This window comes from Puntigrus tetrazona, chromosome 3 (assembly GCF_018831695.1).
Source record: "Puntigrus tetrazona isolate hp1 chromosome 3, ASM1883169v1, whole genome shotgun sequence".
Lineage (NCBI taxonomy): Eukaryota > Metazoa > Chordata > Actinopteri > Cypriniformes > Cyprinidae > Puntigrus > Puntigrus tetrazona.
Genome location: NC_056701.1, coordinates 24,051,922 through 24,071,147, shown reverse-complemented (window position 1 = coordinate 24,071,147; position 19,226 = coordinate 24,051,922). Strand labels below are relative to the sequence as shown.

The following is a 19,226-nucleotide window of genomic DNA, read 5'->3' as shown; positions in this document are numbered from 1 at the left end:
AGTATGAAACACCTATATATATATATATATATATTGATTAGTGTTCTCTCTGATTTATTGTGAAGACTTCCGCTTTCAGTGTCATCCGTGTACTTCCGCACCGTTTATTCGGTTCTGAACTAGCTCATTAGTTTTGAACTAAAAGAAAACAAATGAAGACGGCTTATTAACACCCCGAGAACAGAATTAGCATTCGTGCTTCTGACCACAACACAAGCGGATTCCTTATTAATTCCTCTAGTTTCCATTTTCATTAAACTCGAGCAGGCAGTGAGTAAAACAATTAGGGAGACGCTCGAAGAACGTATTATTATGTTAATTTGTGCATTCGACACTGAAAAACGGAGGTTTAAGAGCTCGGCCTTGAGTAACACACGCATACGTACTTTTCACGCTGCACCTGTTGGGAAATTTGGTCTGTAGGAAGTCAGCCATCTCTTTGTCCTCTTCTCGTTCTCTGAGTGGAGAGTAACAGGCGTCAGGAAGGCAAACACTCAAACGCATGTGCAAATGCTTTTTCACACACATTATGTAAACAAATTTTGGACTAATTGTGATTTGACAGCGCCACTTTGGATACAAAATCATGACAAACGATCCTAATCTTCAATCTAATCACGCTAAGCTTCGCACAAAGCCATTGTTCTTGTTCAGTTGCTGTTAGCTTCCCACAAAGTCCCTGAAATGTAAAACCAGAGCAAACAACTGTGAAGCGAGACACCGAGCATCAACCAAACATTCACACTCAAACACCAAACAATCAATTATTCTCTTAGCACACGGGTTCAGCATGCAAGCCGTCATCTCTCTCTCTCTCCAGCATGCATCCGTGGAATAGCTGCTTGTCATGTGGGTGACGGCAGCTCATTTATCCCGTGAATAAACTGTGATGACTTCATTGGTGTTGGGCTCCGATGCGTGCGTCACTCACGATTACTCACACACACACACACACACACACACACACACACACACACACATATAGAGTCGTGAGGTCTTGGCAGATGGCAATCAGCCCAACCCACCGAAAAATCACATCTCTTTTCTTTTTTCCATTTCAAATCAATCTCTCTGGTTTCTCAGAATCAAGCCGCTGGGACCGTCTGTGACTGGGATGCGAGGTGTGTGTGTGTGTGTGTGCGTGTGTGTGACCGCCGTGGCGAGGTAAGGGTGGATTATTGGCTTCAAGAGGAGGGTAATTGGATTGCAGTATCTTCACAGATGAGGGAACAGCCGCAAGAGGCACAAAACACATTCTTGGGGCCGACAGTCACGCATGCTAGCAGGCAATCTGGAAGGCCTTGTCCCCGAAGGCCGGCGGCTCTTTAAAACTGACCTGAGCCTCTCGAACTCCATGTCGTCCACTAGAAAGTCCCGCGTCTCCACCAGCTTCTGGATCTGCTGAAGAAGATCTTCCTCTCGCTGTCTGTCTTCATTGGACTTGTCTTTGTCTGCGAACGTGGAAGTAAAGGCATTTATAATGTTACAAAAAGATATCTATTTTTAAATAAATGCTGTTCTTTTCTTCTCTGTTAGTCAGAGAACCAGAAAAAATGTAAATGCACCACAGCAGCCACAAAAAATACTAAGCAGCACAAATGTTTTCTACATTCATCATACTGAAAATGTCAACTGAGCAGAAAATCTGAATGATTTCTGAAGGATCACGTTACACTGAAGACTGGAGTAATGCTCAAAATTTAACTATGCATCACTGGAATGAATTACATTTTAATATTTCACAACATTGTGCCTTTGATCAAATAAATGCAGCCTTTTTGAGCAATAGACTCGTTGACTTTACAATAAGATGCCATTCATTAATAACAGTTGATGTGTTAATTAACATGAATGAACAACGAGCACTGCATTTATTGCCCTCTTTATTAACCTTTGTTAATTATGCACGCTTAAATTAAACTAAATGCTGTAGAAGTCTTGTTTATTATTAGTTCACGTCTACTAATGAGCCTCGCTGTACAGCGTCAACTAAAAAAGGCTGAAATACAACAAATGTCATTCGAAATAAACGATTTCAAAATACTTTCTTTGGTTGTGAAGACAGGAAACCATTACGAGGTGTGAGTGAACGACGACAGATATCAAAGTACTCCAAAATCCTGAATCACAGATGAGGCGGAAAGCACCCGAAGGTCCCCGAATGAAGGGCCGCCTCTAGCGCTGGAATGCAGCATAAGACATTATTATCTGCCGGTTTGGATAAATAACATCTCCTCTGCGCGCAAGCTTTGTGTGCACTCGCCAAATGAGGTTTCAGCGGTAAACAAAACGCGCGCGACGCTTCAATCGTGCATCTCCTTGGAAACAGGAGACCTATAGTGAAGTATGTCACAACCATGTGCTGAAGACAAGCTGACATGAAAGCAGCGGGAAGGATGTTAATAAGGAACGTGCTGAAATTAAAAGCACTTGCATAAACCTGGATATAACTGAATTCCCCTATAGACTGTGGATGGAGGCTGTATCGATTTATCATACGCTGCGATACAAAAGGTCAAGGCCGATAAAGAGCTTATCTTCAAAAAGGCTGCATTTAGTACCTTTTGAAAACCTATTATTATTTATAACGCCTGTTTTCTGTTTAAATATGTTTTTAAAATTTTTTAGCATCATTTTTAGCACCGTTGCTCCAGTCTTCAGTGAAAGGTGATCCTTCAGAAGTCATGCTAACATGCTGTGGGACTAATTTGCACTAAAATAGTTTGAATGTACTGAATAAAATATTACTTGAGTATCTAACAGACATGATGTTTGGTTCAGAAGTGTTTAAAGCATCGGGGAGCTGCTAGTTGTCTCTTAAAAACAGATGTTCTTCGTCACTGAGAATCTCACAAGCTCAAAATTAATATTAAAAATATTTTGGTGAGCATACCTGGAATGGAAACCAGTTTCTGGAGCTCTGTTTTGAGCCTTGTGATCTCCCTTTTACACAGCTGGATGTCATCCATCCTGACAAATAAGCGAGAAAAAAAAATCTACCATTAATTCTATTCATTCAAATCCTCAGTTTCTTTCTATAATAAAAGAAAACCCACTGTCATTATGATTTTTCTACATTTTGTATTCAAGTCAGGAGTCAAGGCACCCAGCTAACAGGGCTTGTTCAAAGTTATCTGGTCTAACAATGTTCTTAAAACATTAGCACATCATTTACACATCCTCCATAAAACCTAACCATAATAATGACGATCATAATGTTTGCAAAAATGATAAAATGTAACATATGAAACCGAGAACTAACATATGAAGTAAGAAAATAAATGTATGCTTTTGACATTCAGAAATAATGTTTTCAGATGAAACGAACGTATTTTGCTAGTATTAATAGCATGAATACCATGGTTTTATTGAAAACGGATTTCACTGGTTCACTGTTCAGCAGTGAAATTACAGATAATGTGTTTTTCTAGATACTATTCATATTGCTGTCAAACACGCACAAATAGCAGCACAGACGCATATATCTGTGGATGATGTTTAGCTCTGGCAGAGACATATTACTGCCAGAACAGACAGATCTCACTTGCAGGGCTTATGACAGACCCTGTTGTAAATAAATGCAGCGCATCCCTTTATCTATAAATGTCCTCGACAATTTCCCCTGCTTTTATCTCATCTATACGCTCTCTCACGCTCCTGCTCTGCACTGATGCTGGCTGCGCATTACGTGTGCATTGAATGAAAAAATAAATAAAGAAATAAATCAAGGAATGATGGTCAGGAATGTGTTTTCTGATTTCTATTATTTTAAAAGAATTGGACATTTTTTTTTCTTGACCGTCAAAGCAGTTTTTTTTCCACATAATGAATGTGAATTGTCCTCGCTCTGTCTTTGTAGAGAGTTTTGACATACTGTTAGACAATAGTTAGACAATACCTAATGTAAAATGGTAACGGTTGAGATAAACTGAATGTAAATTCCCTCATATGGGTGCTTCCATTCACTGCAGAGGAAGTGATGTAATGCATGTAGACTTAGTGAAATTTCCACAGTACAGGAACCCAATAAAACCCATTCAACAACCAGACTCACATATATCTGAGCTCAGACTCTTTCCGGACCAGCGCGTCCTTTATCCTCTCGATTTTGAAGAGCTCTCCCTCGATGTCCTCCACAGTGATGGTGGAATCAGCCATGGACACCACATCCTCTTCGGCTGCGACGAAGAACACATGAACTACGGTGAAGCACGCGGCATTACTCGCATGTAAAGATGCCATAAAGAGTATGTAAAGATTCAGAAGAGACTGGTGGTACAGTGGGGGGAAAAACTAAATATTCTCAAACGAGGCACAATTCCTTGCGTACACAACCACCCTATAATGATAGAAATCCACCCAAATTCCTTCAAATCATGAGCACTTTCTGCAGGTGTAGATAAGAATGACTGTTTAGTTGTCTGATGTAAGGATGAACACGGCAGCTGTCATTCATTCATTCCTGACATCTGTGCCGTTAAAGACGCAGTGTTTTTAAAAAATCATTAGTTTGCAATGCACCACCGACTGCCGTCACAATCAGGCGAAGTCTGTGATTTGTATGAGAATAAAACGTAAAATAAGCCATAATATAATTAGTGTTGTCAAACGATTAATCACTAAATAAAATTTCTCTTTACCTGTGTAACGTATAATATATGAGAATACAACGCATGTATATATTTAAGAGAAACATGTTATGTTTATATATTAAATATACAGTATCTAAATATATTTACGTAATATACTATTTAAGTATACATGTAAATGGGCCTTTATATTTACAGTACACATTATCTGTGTGTACGGTGTATATTTATTATGTAAACTGAAACTTTTTATTTGCATTTGATTAATCGCGATTAATCGCTTGACGGAACTAAATATAATATATGATATAATATAACACAGATGGACACGCATGGCGGTATTTCAGAGAAACGAACAATGACCGAAACTTTGTTTTAGATACCGCGTACTCTTTGGCCAGTTTGTTGTCCTTCCCTTGAAGATAGAAATAACAGCATCATCGCACATTTTCTACAGAAGCAGGGCTTCTCTAATCTAGAATCAACTAACAAGCGCCCTGGTGTTGTCCAGCCACGTGTCAAGCCCGGGCTGAAGCGAAGGAGCCGTGCTAATTGGGCTCGTGTTATTATTACTGAACTCTGCGTGAATCTGAGGGTGGGCGAGAGCGTTCTGGTGACCGAGCGGCATCACTTTCATCCCATGTAACACTGATTCAGAGACTCAGTTCTCTGTACGGGTGTGTGGGATTACAGGCGGATACTGATAAAAACAAAGAACGTCTAAAAAGTAATACTCGTTGGGCATTCTGGTACTAAATTTCTTATTAAACATTTAAAAAAAATGCATCTGTTTTGATTTGTTTAGTTTGTCTGATGAAAAATAAGACGTTTTGGATGAGTGTGATGTTTTTATCAGGGACCCATTCGCTGCAGAGCATCCTTTACTGATGCTAAATGTCTCGTAATCTCACGTAGAAACAAACTCATCTATGAAGGTGAATACGTTTAAAATCTCAGGCGAACCGCTCCTTTAAATAGCTCTAAAAATCGAGATGAAACGAGGATCCGCTAATGTTTTATTTGTGTGCACGGTCACTGCGCATTGATTTTTTTTTTTTACAGTTGCACTTCTCAATTTGATGTCTGCATTTCAAAGACCTTCAACCTTGAACAAAACATCAGATATTTGCTTCTTCTTTTTTTTTTTGCACCCTAAAAAGCGTATCGTATCCTCCGATGACTCATTTGGCTGATCGCATGATGCGTTCGACAACTCATGCCTCATAAACTAAGTTCTGTCTCTATGGCAACAATCCGGGCCTTCAGTTTTACACAGTTATTGGATTTCAAAACAATGGGATTGACCCCCAAATCCAGTGGCGCTCTGGTTAAGGCCGCTGCAAACCCTGCTGCAGATCGGCAAACGCAAACATACGTGACATTTCCCTTATCTTTACACCATAAAACTAAAATGAATATGAATTATCGAAACGATGCTATGCTATTCCACATCTATAATTACAAACATATACGGACTTGTATTAAAAATATCTCTGTATGGGCTATTGGGATTGTTCGATATTTTTCATTGCTGTCCTTTTTTTTAAATGCCAAAGCAAATCAGGTAAAGAAAACTGAGTTAAAGGAGCATTACCGTTATTGTGATTTTTTTAGCACATGTAAGCTAAATAAAAAAAGCATGCGTAAGCAACCGGTTCATTTCCTTTGGGTAACATATTTTATCTTTATTAAAGGAGTCTGCTGTTATGATAGCCAATACATATCAGGTTATCATGATTTAAGAGACCTCTATGAACAATATCTCTCTGTTGTAGCAGAAAAACCTGATTTGCATTTGATCTCAAACTAATTTGCTATCAAAAGGTCAGTATGATTCATGACTCACTAAGAGCCAGTTGGGGTTCAGGGGCCGCCTGGGGGGTCCTTGTACAAAAAAACAAAATGTATTCTAACAAAAAATAACTAATATGCATTTATAGTTGAGGAAATCTTTTTTTGCATTTGTTTTTAAATGTTAATGTCACTTTCTTTGTGATGCATGTTTCCTATATACATAATAAATATTATATTTATTTTTGCAGATAATACAGTTTTAATAATTTGTAGTTTTAGTTTAGTCAGTGTGTTTGTTTCATATATATCATTAATAAAATTGAGGGTAAGGCTGCATTTATTTATTCATTAACATTAGCGTTATTCTTATTATTACAATTACAAATTCTTGTTTTCTACTTGAATACGTTTTTACATTTAATTTATTTCTTCAGTGTCACGTGATCATGCAGAAATCTAAAAGAAACTGTTATTATAGTTGTGCTGCTTAATACCTTTTTTTCAAGATCCTCTGATGAGCATAAAGTACAAAATGTCTGTGCAAAATGTTACAAATGTCTTTACAGCCACCTTGTATGCATCCTTGCTGAATTGGTATAAAAAAAACACGTATAAAAGACAGTGCACATGTAAAAGTTTAGAACACTTAAAAAAACCTACATTTTCAAAATGATACATTTTACGTGTAGAGTGGGTTTTAAAACATATGCAGTGAATGCAAAAATATAAAAGCATCCACAGGAAAACTAGAAGTCCCACCAATACAAGTGTGTAATTTACACTGAACTAAATTTTAAATAGTACTTTTGTTTTTGTCCCCATTTTTAATGAGCTGAACTTAAAGACCTAAAACTTTTTCTATGTCCACAAAAGGCATATTTCTCTCACCTATTGTTCACAAATCTGTCTAAATCTGTGTTAAAACGCACTTCTCCTTTGCCGAGATAATCCATCCACCTCACAGGTGTGGCATATCAAGATGCTGATTAGACAGCGTGATCATTGCACAGGCTGGCCACGATAAAAGCTTTTATCACACAGTGCGACGAAGGAGCGTGCAGTTGGCATGCAGACCGCAGGAATGTCCACCAGAGCTGTTTGTGCTTGTGAATTTCTCTACCATAACCCGTCTCCAAAGGCGTTTCAGAGAATCTGGCCTCCACATCCGGCGTCTTCACCTCCAAGATCGCCTGAGACCAGCCACCCGGACAGCTGCTGCAATAATAGGTTTGCTTAACCGAAACATTTCTGCACTGCGACGTTTAACAGGCCAAAATCAACAACCTGATCGCCTCTGGCGCGAAGGCGATGAGGCAAATGGTGATCAGACTGGCTTTCTTTAAGGGGTTCAACCTTAGATCTAGTTTTTAATCAGGAAACCCAGGCAAGTTCACTGGCTTACAGACGTCGCTATCTGCGTTTTTTTTCTGGCGGCTGACACTGACACCTTCCTCGGGCTGTAAAGAGCGAACACATTGTTCTGATATAAGGTACATCTTTTATCCCTCCATCTCTACACTTCAATGCTTTTTCTCTCTCTCTCTGCCCTCGGAAAAACACTATGAGTCACCTCACAGCGCTGAGCAGATATTGGCTTTTAATTGCCTGACAGTCAGTGAGAAAAGACGTCTAAACAAACCATATCCACCACGGGAATGGAAAGGGATGGAAAACGGGGATGATAAATCAAGAGCAGGATTATGGGATACCCTGATGTGGTCTGATCAGTGTGCTGACGTGTGTGTGTGTGTGTGTGTGAGTCAGTGCCACCCGCCCAAATCGGTCCTGACAGATTTATTCGCATGTGTCAGTTCACCAGAGACTTGCTCTGTCTCACTCCTGGAAACTCTGCTGGACCGACAAGAATTCACAGCTTCATGTATCAAAACAACACGGTACTCTGACAGGGAACAGGTAAGAAGTCAGAGAGGATTCAGATGGAGATAGAAGAGATGTGGTGTGAAAGATGAAAGAAAAAACGTGTCTGAAGATCAACTAAGCCGGTAATTCCCAACCAGAGGGGCGTCTAAACCCACAGGAACTTGGAAAAATTGTGATTTTTGCCTAATGATTGATAAAAGAAGTATAAATCAGCCTTGGAGGGTGGGTATTATTGAAAGTGAACAGAATAGTCTATTATTACTAGAAATAAATGAGGAAATAATAGCCTATATTTAGCCATTAGTGAGATTATGTTCATTACAATTAAGCACTTATGAATTCCCTTCTCTCAGTTGTTTATATATTTTTGAGTTCCATTAATAATAATAGTATTTTTTATTATTATTATCATTATTATCATCATCATCATCATCATCAAGTATAAGAATAGTAATTTTTAAAAACACACACACACACACATACATTACAATAAATGTACTGTATATTACAACATGAAGGTAATTTGAGGAATGAGACACTCTCTGTGTTCCTGTAATCCAAAAAACCTAAACATACTAAATGATTTTCGAAAATCTAAAAATGCAGATAGTTTCCTGTCAGGGGTCGGTTTACTTGTACGTTTGGTGTTGGGCGATAGAAAATATATGAACCACGAACCATAAATGTTTATGCTGGTCTTCCACTAGTGTCTATTCTATGAAATACCCTTAAACACAATCCATTGTAAATAATGACAGTAGGTGGATCAACAGCCTTTAAAACATTAATGTGACAGTAACAGATCAGGGTGGCACATCTCCTACGCTTGAGGATCCCTTGAACCTGGAGATTGTAAATCTACGTCATTCCCGTTAGAGCGGTGGAGGCGCTGGGATCTCACGGTGTCAATCTTCACAGCTTCAGTCACAATGCCTGGAGAGACTCCTACACCGTGCGGTACCACAACACACATTGATTGCATTTTACCACACGAACTACAGCACTGAACTTCAAAAGTGTCTGTAAACGCTTCAAAACGATCTGTTTGTCCAGCCAATGTGGAAAGGAGGCAAGCAATCAGGAAACCTGTCATTATTTACGCAATTACGTTTAGTGGGGAGGTACTGAGCCATAATTTACTGTGGGTCATTGAAACCAACCCTAAAGTGTTTAGATACAATTTAAAACCGCGTCTCTTCTGCCTGCGCACTCATTGAACAAACAGCATCGAAGACCTTGTTATAGCAGAACCCAAGAGATGTGAGGAAAACAGCATTTTTTATGTCTTATTTGTATTTATGTCCTCTGAAAGGTGAATTTATCAGTCCATAGAACTGATTTTAGTTAGATGACTGACATGTCAGAAGCTCCTCCAATCCTTTGGTACAGAGTCTGTCAGATTTAATGAGAAGTACTTGTGAACTGCGGTGAACCGCTGTTTTTCAGTATAGGTTAAAGTTCAGGCTTTCCTCTGAAAGAAAGCACGTTTCAGACTCGATCTGAGGGTTTTCAGCCATAAAGCCGAAGCTGTTTTGTAGCCGACACATGCCAGAGTGTGTGATCGCTGCGAAGTGGATCTGCATGATTCTGCCTGGAGCGAAGACGGTTGGTCTGTTGCAAAATCAGAGCTGGTGTTTCATCTTGTTATTAAACTGCACAGAGATTACTTTTTTTGTTTTTTACTGGAGAAAATATTACTATGGATAGAAGGCTCGTATTTTTGGCCAAAGGCAATGGTTTGAAGTTAAAATCACCTCAATGGATTTGTTTATTACAGACGCACAGCTTTCCTCTTGACGAGACGTTAAATGATGGACTGGGGCTGTGCGGATCGCCTGTGGATTATTGTGACGTTTTTAATCAGATGTTTGGACTCTAATTCTGACGGCACCCATTCACTGCAGAGGCTCAATTGATTCAACAAGCTAATTAATTCAGCAAAATTTCTCCAAACCTGTTCTGATGAAGAAAAAACCTTATCTACATCGGTCTGAGGGTGAGTAAATTTAAGCAAATCTTCTTTCTTCTTGGTAAACTACTTCTTTGATTAACAGGATTTGTGTTTGATTTGTGAGAACCACAGGAGTGTAAGCTGCGCAAGATGGTTTGACTCCCCAGACCACATTAGATTAAAAGCCTCTAACAGACTCGTACATCTGCGATGAACCTCCTCTGACTTCTCTTATTCAATTTACAGCGATATTCCGTTATGTCATGCAGAAGAGCTGAATCACAAAGACAGTTTTCAATTTGCTCAGTCACTTTGCATAAAGATCTCTTGAGAGCGGCATTGAGATTTAACCGCTTTTACGGCTGTTTTCATGCACGTTGTCGCGTTAAGAACTGAATTCTTTCAGTCAACGAAGCTTTGCGTTTCTGTAACAGTTTTAATTGCAGGATCCGTATTTAACGTCTTGCCATATTGTGCGTCGTGATGAAAATGATGTTAGCAGAAGGTATTCCTGGCATCGCCTCACATTATAGGGACCCCTTCTTTTAAAGATATTCACTCTTATGTGGGACACAATTGATCTTAAATCTCTCCAACAAATCAGCTGATATATTTTACATATCTGACCGTTCAGTTCTTTCATTTCAGTAGACGGCTGGATTTTTTTCCACACAATGCTGGCGTAAGAGTTACATGCACCGTCTTTTGTAAGTTTAAAGGCCTCGGTTGGAAAAAAGAGAGACTATACAATTTTTCGAAATGTTTCTTACTACGTTTAAGTCATACGCAAAGAATTTTTATTCATGGGTATACGATTGCTTTAATCCCCCATCACTAATAATCACCCCAAATGTCATGGTCTTTATTTAAATAAACTAAATACACCTTGGGTAAAAACGTTACGCTCGACTAACCAACCAGTAATCCTTGAAAATACTAGAAGGTCAACAGACCGCTGCCTTCATTGTAACTAAACAAGGCATCACAACAAGTACTTATTTTTACATGAATATCAGAAACACAAATATCTTTAAATATCAGTTTCAAAACTGTTACACTTCTAATAAGGCGAATGGTTTTTCTTTTTTCGCGTTTTAAATCAATGTCTGTTCTGGTAGTATGCAAATTTAACAAACAGAAAAATACATATAATTAAAAAAATTAATCAAAACAGTTTGCGCAAATAGCGCAAAACGTTATTGCTTTACGGCAGCAATAAACACACGTGTACAGCTATGCACTATAATTACGACAGTAAATTCCACCAATTTAACCGAAGGAGCTTCTGAAGTCGCAAAAATACACAAAACTACAGCTGTTCAGGTATTTTTGTTATCTCTAATAGCTACATTTGAGTCTGGGCAGCCGACAGCAGTCTTTCCACCCTGCTGTCAGAATAATGATGAAAATATGATTGTATTTTCTTTAGAAAAAAGCCGGAATGACCAAACAGCCGCTTCCTGGTGTGAAAACGATACGGGAACGTGACATGAAAAATAACTTTAAATGTAGCCAACTGTTAAGTGAGGACAAATCGTGGCTTTTATTGTTAGTAAAAAAAGACTAAATGAACTGAGCTTTTTTTGAACACCCACTTAATATTCAGTAAATACAGCCTACAGTAAGAAAAACAGTGAACGCATAATAATGCACGTTTCATAATTGTTTAAAACAGCCAGCCTAGTTATAAAAATGACTTCCCCCGAAACACGAATCCATCGCTTTCTGTAACTATGGACTGAATTAGCGACACTATAAATAACTTCATTTCAAAGCGATCTGAAGACGTTAAAGAGAGCACGTAAAAGTACCATCTTCCATGCATGCGTTAAACAGTGGAATATGAAGTCAAGGCGCGCAGGGAGGGATGCATTTCATCACCTGGTTTGACCGTGTCTCCGCAGAGCTCCGTTTGATCCAGGGATCCGTACAGTTTCGGGGTGCTGCGTCCTTTCTCCATGCTTCCAAGCTCGACAACACACTTGAAGTTTGCGCTGGATCAGAAGGTCTCCGCTTTGCTCCTCGGCCGGTGAATCAAAGCGCAGTTTGACCGAGGGAGCTTTTTAACTCCATGTCCTCGGTGATGCGCGCGCGCGCCCGCCCGCACCTGCTACCGATGCCGCGAGCGAGCGTGTGTGTGTGTGTGTGAGACACATCGATGCTCAACACGAGTATTCTCCCATTACCTGAAAGCGCCACCGTGTGAATAACCGGAAAAGCGACGTTAAGTTAAAGCCTCTCTGTCGAATGACCGATTGTTGAATAGAGACTTCACGGTTTAAGTGTAGAAAATGTGCTAAATAAACATGCACGCGTTCTTCTATCCTTCTTAGGCCCAGAAAAAAAAAAAAAAAAAAAAACGTTTTGCGAATTTTTGTCATTGCATTGCTTGGAGCAGGCTTTCTCAACCCTAATCAAACACTCCTGAAGCAGCTGTTTAAGATGTTCAGGATTACCAGTGAGCTCCTGGCCGGTGGGTTTGAGCAAGGCTGGAGCAAAACTCCAGGAGGTTTAGAGCATAGGAATAAAAAAAGGAAATAACAACTAAAAATTATGAAAATTATATAGGGACCAGTTTCCACTATATACCAGTTGCTTAAATAGCATGCCTGTCATTAACATATTGGCTGCTTGTTAGTAGGCTACATATAAAGCATTATTCTGCAGGACCACATACAATCTTAACCCTATCCAATACCAGACACTTTACTACCTTACTATTATTGAGGATGAGTAAATTATTTGTTAATAATTGGAAATTAGAAAGCGTGAATAAATGTATTTTATTCATGTTAGGTGGAGGACTCTCAACTATATTGAAAGATATAACACTTTATGCAGTGTGTGTAAAATGGTCCTAAAAGGGACTTCTCGTTGTATACAATGTATCTATACATTGTATCTAATTTGCATACTAATGGGATTCATATTTGGCACAATTGTTATATCTAATATTTCATAAGTATTCCAAATTAAAGAAAAGAAAAGCAAGAAGAGGGAGTGGTCATGGTGAAACCTTTTACAGGACGTCCAGAACGGTGGCACGTGTGTTATCAAAGAAAGTCTATTCCCAGGAAGTTATGAAAAGTAATCACGAACACACAGAAAGTGCGTACAGCTTTTTGATTTCAAGTGCTTATGAACAAGTGATTGGTAACGGTCAGAACATTTTTGATTGAAATGCTACCAAAATAATTCATAAAATACAACAAACGCAGAATTCTTAAAATACATAAATTGGTACACGGTTTAGAAATACCACATAAATAAAAATAATAAAAGTCCCACTCATTTGTAGCTACAATTAGCAATATAACTTGGCGTTACAAACTTAAAAATATTTACATACCGTTTTCTGAAAGTCAAATGTTGTAACCAAAGCAACACAACTACTTAACTTTGAATGTGAATCGCTCTCAGTCTTTGGGTCAGTGGACTTTTGTAAAGTAAAAGCAGACAGGCACTGCAACACTGATGCATTGTTTCATCAGAAAGCGCTCTTAATTTGAACAGTCCCCATCAGTCAATGATCCGCGTCCCACATTTCTAGAAACACTTTTATCAGCGCCAATGCCTTCGTCTATGATAACACAGGCATGTGCTCAAACGAATTTGAATTGTAAAACCAGAGGTGTACTCCAGTCAGCTGCCAGGACATGAACATGTGTGTGCGCTGTGAACGAGGCCTAGAGAGAACGTTTGTGTGGGTTGGGCTTGAGCTCGAGGAAGGAACCATTACCAGCCCGGCTGCACTGACAGATCATGCTTCTGAAGCAACCCTTTGAGGAGAAAGCACTTTAGATTCCAGCTTTAATTCTGAACTACTGACGCTATGCCGTGAAATGTCAACACGGAAAAAACATAATAATGCCGTAAAATGATTAAAGCTGGGTCAAAGTGCGCCAATTGTTACGATGCGGAGTGCGCCGTGATATTTAGACAATGTGATGAACGCTTTTTGTATTTGTTGAAAGAGGATATTATTGTTATTTTTAATTATTATTTGAAACAATGAAATGTTAATATTTATTCCCGTCTCTAATATATATATATTTTTTAATGAGCCACAAATATGCACCTCGACAAACTGCTCTATACAAGCTGTACAGGAAAATTTACTCAAGAACAGTCTCTCAACTCTCAATACAGGTTTGGCAAACTTTCTCTGGCGAAATTGCTAAGAGAGTGTTCTCAATACCTCAAACTGGAAATGAGTTACTTTTATTACGACCATCTTCAAACAACCGCTGTACACGTGCTATTGACACTTAATTGTTAAAGATGCGATAAATGCAAGAACCAGTCTCTGCATGAAATGCAACCGAGGCTTGGCTCCAGATCACAAATATTTGCAAAACCTAACAATGGTGAAGTAAGGGTGTGAAGATGTTACAAACAACTGGCGCTATTTGCTCGTGTGGTAGTGTAGCAGAGGAGCATGCTTACTGTAAGCAAACACACCAGACCAGCTCATCTACAGCCATAGTCCCATCTGTTTATGAAAAAAGCTGGCCTGTAAAACAATAAACTTCACACAAAAAAAAAAACAGATGATGTATTTTGGGATATTCAAGTATACTCGAGAGAGAGTAATAAACTCATACAACGTCATCCATGATGGATATTTTGATGGAAAAAAAATATTTTCTTACATTTTTTGTTTAGAATTAATTACAAATATCTCAAAAAAAAAACGAAATCAAGATACATTTACTTGAGAACGAAAACGATTTCAGATATTAAGTCATGATGTCGCTGGGGTAAGAAAAACACTTCCCTTTGAGGTGTTTATTTTTCTCACCCCACTCACAGATTGTCTTATTTTAAGCATATACAACTTAACAACTCATGAAGTAACGACAAAGATATTGAGGTATCAGTAGATTTCGACTTCAAAGTTATTTTGACTAATAATACACTTAAAAACCAAACTTATGTCATTGGTTATGTCATTACTTCTCAAGTAAATTGATCTTTTTTTTATAATGGAAAACAAGGCAAAAATACAGAGTAAGAAAATCCTTAATCTCAGCGTACTGAACGGTTTCAGTGTTATTTTTAATTCGCCCTCTGTTAAGAAGTCACTCTTTGCGTCCATTGATTAAGATTTATCCAGCGTCCACTTGTTATTCCCTCTGGAGTCTTCCATAGCGGTCTCAAGCCAGTCCTTCTCCTGGTCTGACTCAGACTCGCTCATCTCGGTGTCCGCGGCCAGCAGGCGTGAGTAGTTTATCCGGCGCTGCCGAGGAATCTTCCACTTGAGTACGGCAAGGGTGCTGCTCCACAAAGCCAGAGCGACCGCCGTGCCTTGGAAAAGCACCTGGACCCCAAACCTTTGCACCACAAACCCAGCCGCCAGACTGCCAAGCGCCGCTCCCAACTCCAGAGAAAGCACCTCAAACAGCCTCAAAATGGTCTTTTCGGTGCCGGGAGTGGCGATGTCCTCGCTTTGCGATGTTACGGACCACCAGAGGCGCGGTGCGAAACCCGCCAGCAGTTGAGCAGGTATTACAGCCCACGGGCCCCACAGGAAGGAATAATAAAGACACTGCAGGGCTAAACTGACGACGGAGAGCACCAGCAACCAACCGTGGTACTTCAGAAACCGGGAGAGACGCCCAGCAAACGGAGCAAAGCCAGCTTGGCTTAAGTGAGCCAAGCCTAAAGAGACGCCCATGTGGATTTCGGTGGCCCCGCAGTCCTGCATGTGCCATAAGAGGAAATCTGACACAGCTGAGCTCACCATGCCCATCAAAACCACAGTGACGGCACAAAGAATCGCCTGAGAGTTCCCATGCACCAACTGTAGTGCCTTAAGGCCTCCACTAGTGGGCCGCTCACGCTTGCGGAGGTAGAGAGGCAGCAGGGTGGCTGCAGGGACGGTTAGGATCGTAAATACAGAGTAGGAGTAAAACTCCAGAGTAGTTCCTGTAAGACAAAACAGACTGGTTACAAGAACCCCGACAGCACAGGTGCCAAAAGCGGCTCCAAGCTGCTTCCAGACCTTAACCCTGTTATGACGGTCGGTGGCGTCTACGAAATCCAAGTATTCGTAGAGTCCATCATCCACCGTCCACTCTAACGGGGCGGCCGTGAACTCCCACAAACCCATTACGATGAGAACCAGAAAGAACATCTGATGCTGGACGTCCATGACTTTTAGGCTCCCCAGGAACTCGGTGTGAGGATCTTCTTCCTGGTCAGGCGTCTTTAAGGATCGCAGGCCTCTTGCTGTCCAGTTGGAGCTTACTTCGACAGGTTGTTTGGTGCTTACAGACGTTTGGTTTATTGAGTAAACGGTAGCGTTTGATTGCGATGGGACGGTCGTCCTCTCGAGAACAGGGGTGGGGTTGGCATCGGGTTCACTAGCGTTACACCGTCCGCTTTCAGCTTGGATTCCTGCGGACGGGAAGAGCAGAAGAGTCAAAACCAGCAGGGCCGAGCTGAGCAGAGAGCACACTATAACCGCCCGCCGCTTGTCGTACTGCCGGCGAGAGGACGCTGGAAAGCGGGCGCCACAGCAGAGCGAGCAGGTGCTTGGACGCCATGATGATGCCGATCATGGCGGCGCTGAGACCTAGGTGCCGGAAGTAGAGGGTCAGGAAGGGAAGGAGGCATCCGGGCCGCAGGAATGGAGGAAGTGGAAGACGCCGGCTAGCCGCAAGGCTCCCTTTACATTCCATTGCTTGCTCTTCTGCATTGCTCCCTTCTTCATCATGCTTGTTGACTTCAGTTAGCGCTCTTTGAATTTAAAAGAAAATTAAATTAATTGAAATATATATGCAACTTTACAGGACAGTTAAGTACTGTGCACTATGGTAAAATATTGTTTTATCAGTTTGTCAAAAAAACAAAGTATTATTATGATAGCACCATGGTACTTTTTGTGGAATGTTTAGAATTCTTGTTCCTTATTATAGATGTTATTTTATATTCCATTGCCTGATATTATTTACCTCATTAAATATTAAATAAACACAATAAATATAAATTAGTGCTGTCAAACGATTAATCTCATTAAAAATAAATGTATTTGTTTACATAATGTGTGTATAATTTTTGTTATGTATATATATATATATATATATATATATATATATATAAAACAAATAGAAAGTATATGCATTTTCATGTATATATTTTTAAAAGAATAATTAATTAATAAAACACACATATATAATTAACACATAATACATATAGACAGCACATGCACATATATTACGTACACAAAAACATTTATTTTGGAAGCGATTAAACTATTAATTATTTGACAGGACTAATATTTATATTAAAATTTAAAATATTAAAATTTATATTAATTATACATACTATTATGTCAGTACAACAGTAGCCTAATACCATAGTAACGCTTTGATAGTAGAAATTACATTTTATTTTTCATAACTATTTCTAATGGGTAACACTACTTTAATGAAAATAATGCACTATTGGGTACTCGTTTGATTCCCATTACATTATCACTTTATAACATAAACAATGGCTCCATATGGAGCAAAAGTGTGTTCAGTAAACTGCTTTTAAATCACATGCACACAAAAAAACACATCCCATCACCACGATTTCCCAATACAGGAAACTTCTAGAAAACAAAACACCGCATGAAAGCAAAGTAAATTAAAAGTGTACGCTAGGAACAATTACGGAAGGCAGCGTGCAGTCACTGTACAGCACTTTACCGAAATGAAACCTGAAAGACTTTAAGAGTTTAAGCAGATGTTTCCCATTAAAAGCCTGTCGTAACTCGTGCAAATCGCATGAGCCGACTTAAAGAGAGAAAAACACCTGACAGCGAGCAGCCTTCACGACAAGCTCTCTCTCAGTTTCAGGTAAATCCTCACCATCACCTGTTCTGACACGTCACGGCACGTGCGCTGCATTTACCTGAGATCTATCGCGGCCTGTCCGTGAACTCATGGTTTGCTTGAAACGATGTTGTCGATTAATGTTTTCTTCGGACTTTCGCGTCCGCGCCGTATCCAGGTAAAGTGTAACAAGTTTTCTTTCCCTTTGACGAACAGCCAATGGCCGGCCTCAGCGCACCGAGCACGCGCTGGTTAACCGCGCCCCCTGTTGGCGAGAAGATCGACTTACAGCGGGAGAGCGCGAGTCACGTGAGCGCTTCACGCCGCACCTTTAGTGCAGCGAGTTGGAGCGGTATTGCTCTGCAGCTGTCGACTGTCCGGCCAATGAAAACGAGTCAAGGAGAAAATGATCGTTAGCTCGAGTAGATAAAAGTCACCGTGAACTGTAGCGTCACAAAGTGCTCTATTACGACACATACGGCAAATGTAACAGGTTTTCATACTTGCACATCGCACATATTGTATACATAGTACATGCTGCAGAAAAACTAGGGTGCCATGCTATTCTGATCTAAGTGCTTACAATAGATGCTGCATGCGGCATTGCGTACTTCCTTAGTAGCCAAAAACAGTGTGTGAACAGAGTAGCATGTCCGAAGTATTTGTAAAACAGTAGGCACCCAGATGATGATTCTTAAGGAAACTTAAGATGGACAGTTTGATATCCCATGAAGCTACGGGACACAGCTAATGGTGTCAAAATGGCGACTGCAGCACGTCTAAGACTTTTGTACTGTATAGAACATGCTTTTTAACAGTCGTGACGCCATTAATTATTCGATAACAGAGATTATGTGACCTCGAATGCAGCTGTTGTCTTCAACGCATTTTATTTTCTCTCGTGTTAGACGATGGCAAGTGTCAAGTGAAAGTCTAAGCGCTTCCAGAGTGTTAAATCACATGTCCACGTAACGCACAGACGCACCATTGTCATGAAAGTGAAATGAAGTAGTGTAAACACGACATTTTAAAATGTGCAGCCTGCAGGGAGCTTTACAGAGATCGAGGTCAATTCACAAATACTAATTTGACACATTCAAACGGGCCACGAACGCTGTGTCTGTTTACAGTTCTGCAGGAAGTCATGGCCTCTTGAGGTTACATGTATTTTAGGGCGAGAGAGAAGAG

At 39.9% G+C, this 19,226-nt stretch overlaps 2 protein-coding genes across 2 annotated transcripts in view; both read right to left on the bottom strand.

The window, feature by feature from the left end:
* Positions 1-12,455, bottom strand: part of zgc:171844 (uncharacterized protein LOC100151763 homolog) — a 13,152-nt gene extending 697 nt beyond the window's left edge. The window contains exons 1-5 of the mRNA XM_043235837.1: positions 12,097-12,455; positions 4,055-4,178; positions 2,894-2,970; positions 1,337-1,451; positions 387-457 (exon numbers count right to left, since the gene is read on the bottom strand). Coding sequence (XP_043091772.1) covers positions 387-457; positions 1,337-1,451; positions 2,894-2,970; positions 4,055-4,178; positions 12,097-12,175 — 466 coding nt within the window. The 5' untranslated portion in view covers positions 12,176-12,455. The remainder of the gene's footprint in view (positions 1-386; positions 458-1,336; positions 1,452-2,893; positions 2,971-4,054; positions 4,179-12,096) is intronic.
* A 2,301-nt stretch (positions 12,456-14,756) lies between these two features.
* On the bottom strand, positions 14,757-19,226 carry LOC122342045 (major facilitator superfamily domain-containing protein 6-like). Its single transcript, XM_043235831.1, is given in 4 exon segments — positions 14,757-16,705; positions 16,707-16,837; positions 16,840-16,956; positions 18,118-19,226. Coding segments are annotated over 3 exon segments (1,614 nt in total). The 5' UTR covers positions 16,934-16,956; positions 18,118-19,226; the 3' UTR covers positions 14,757-15,316.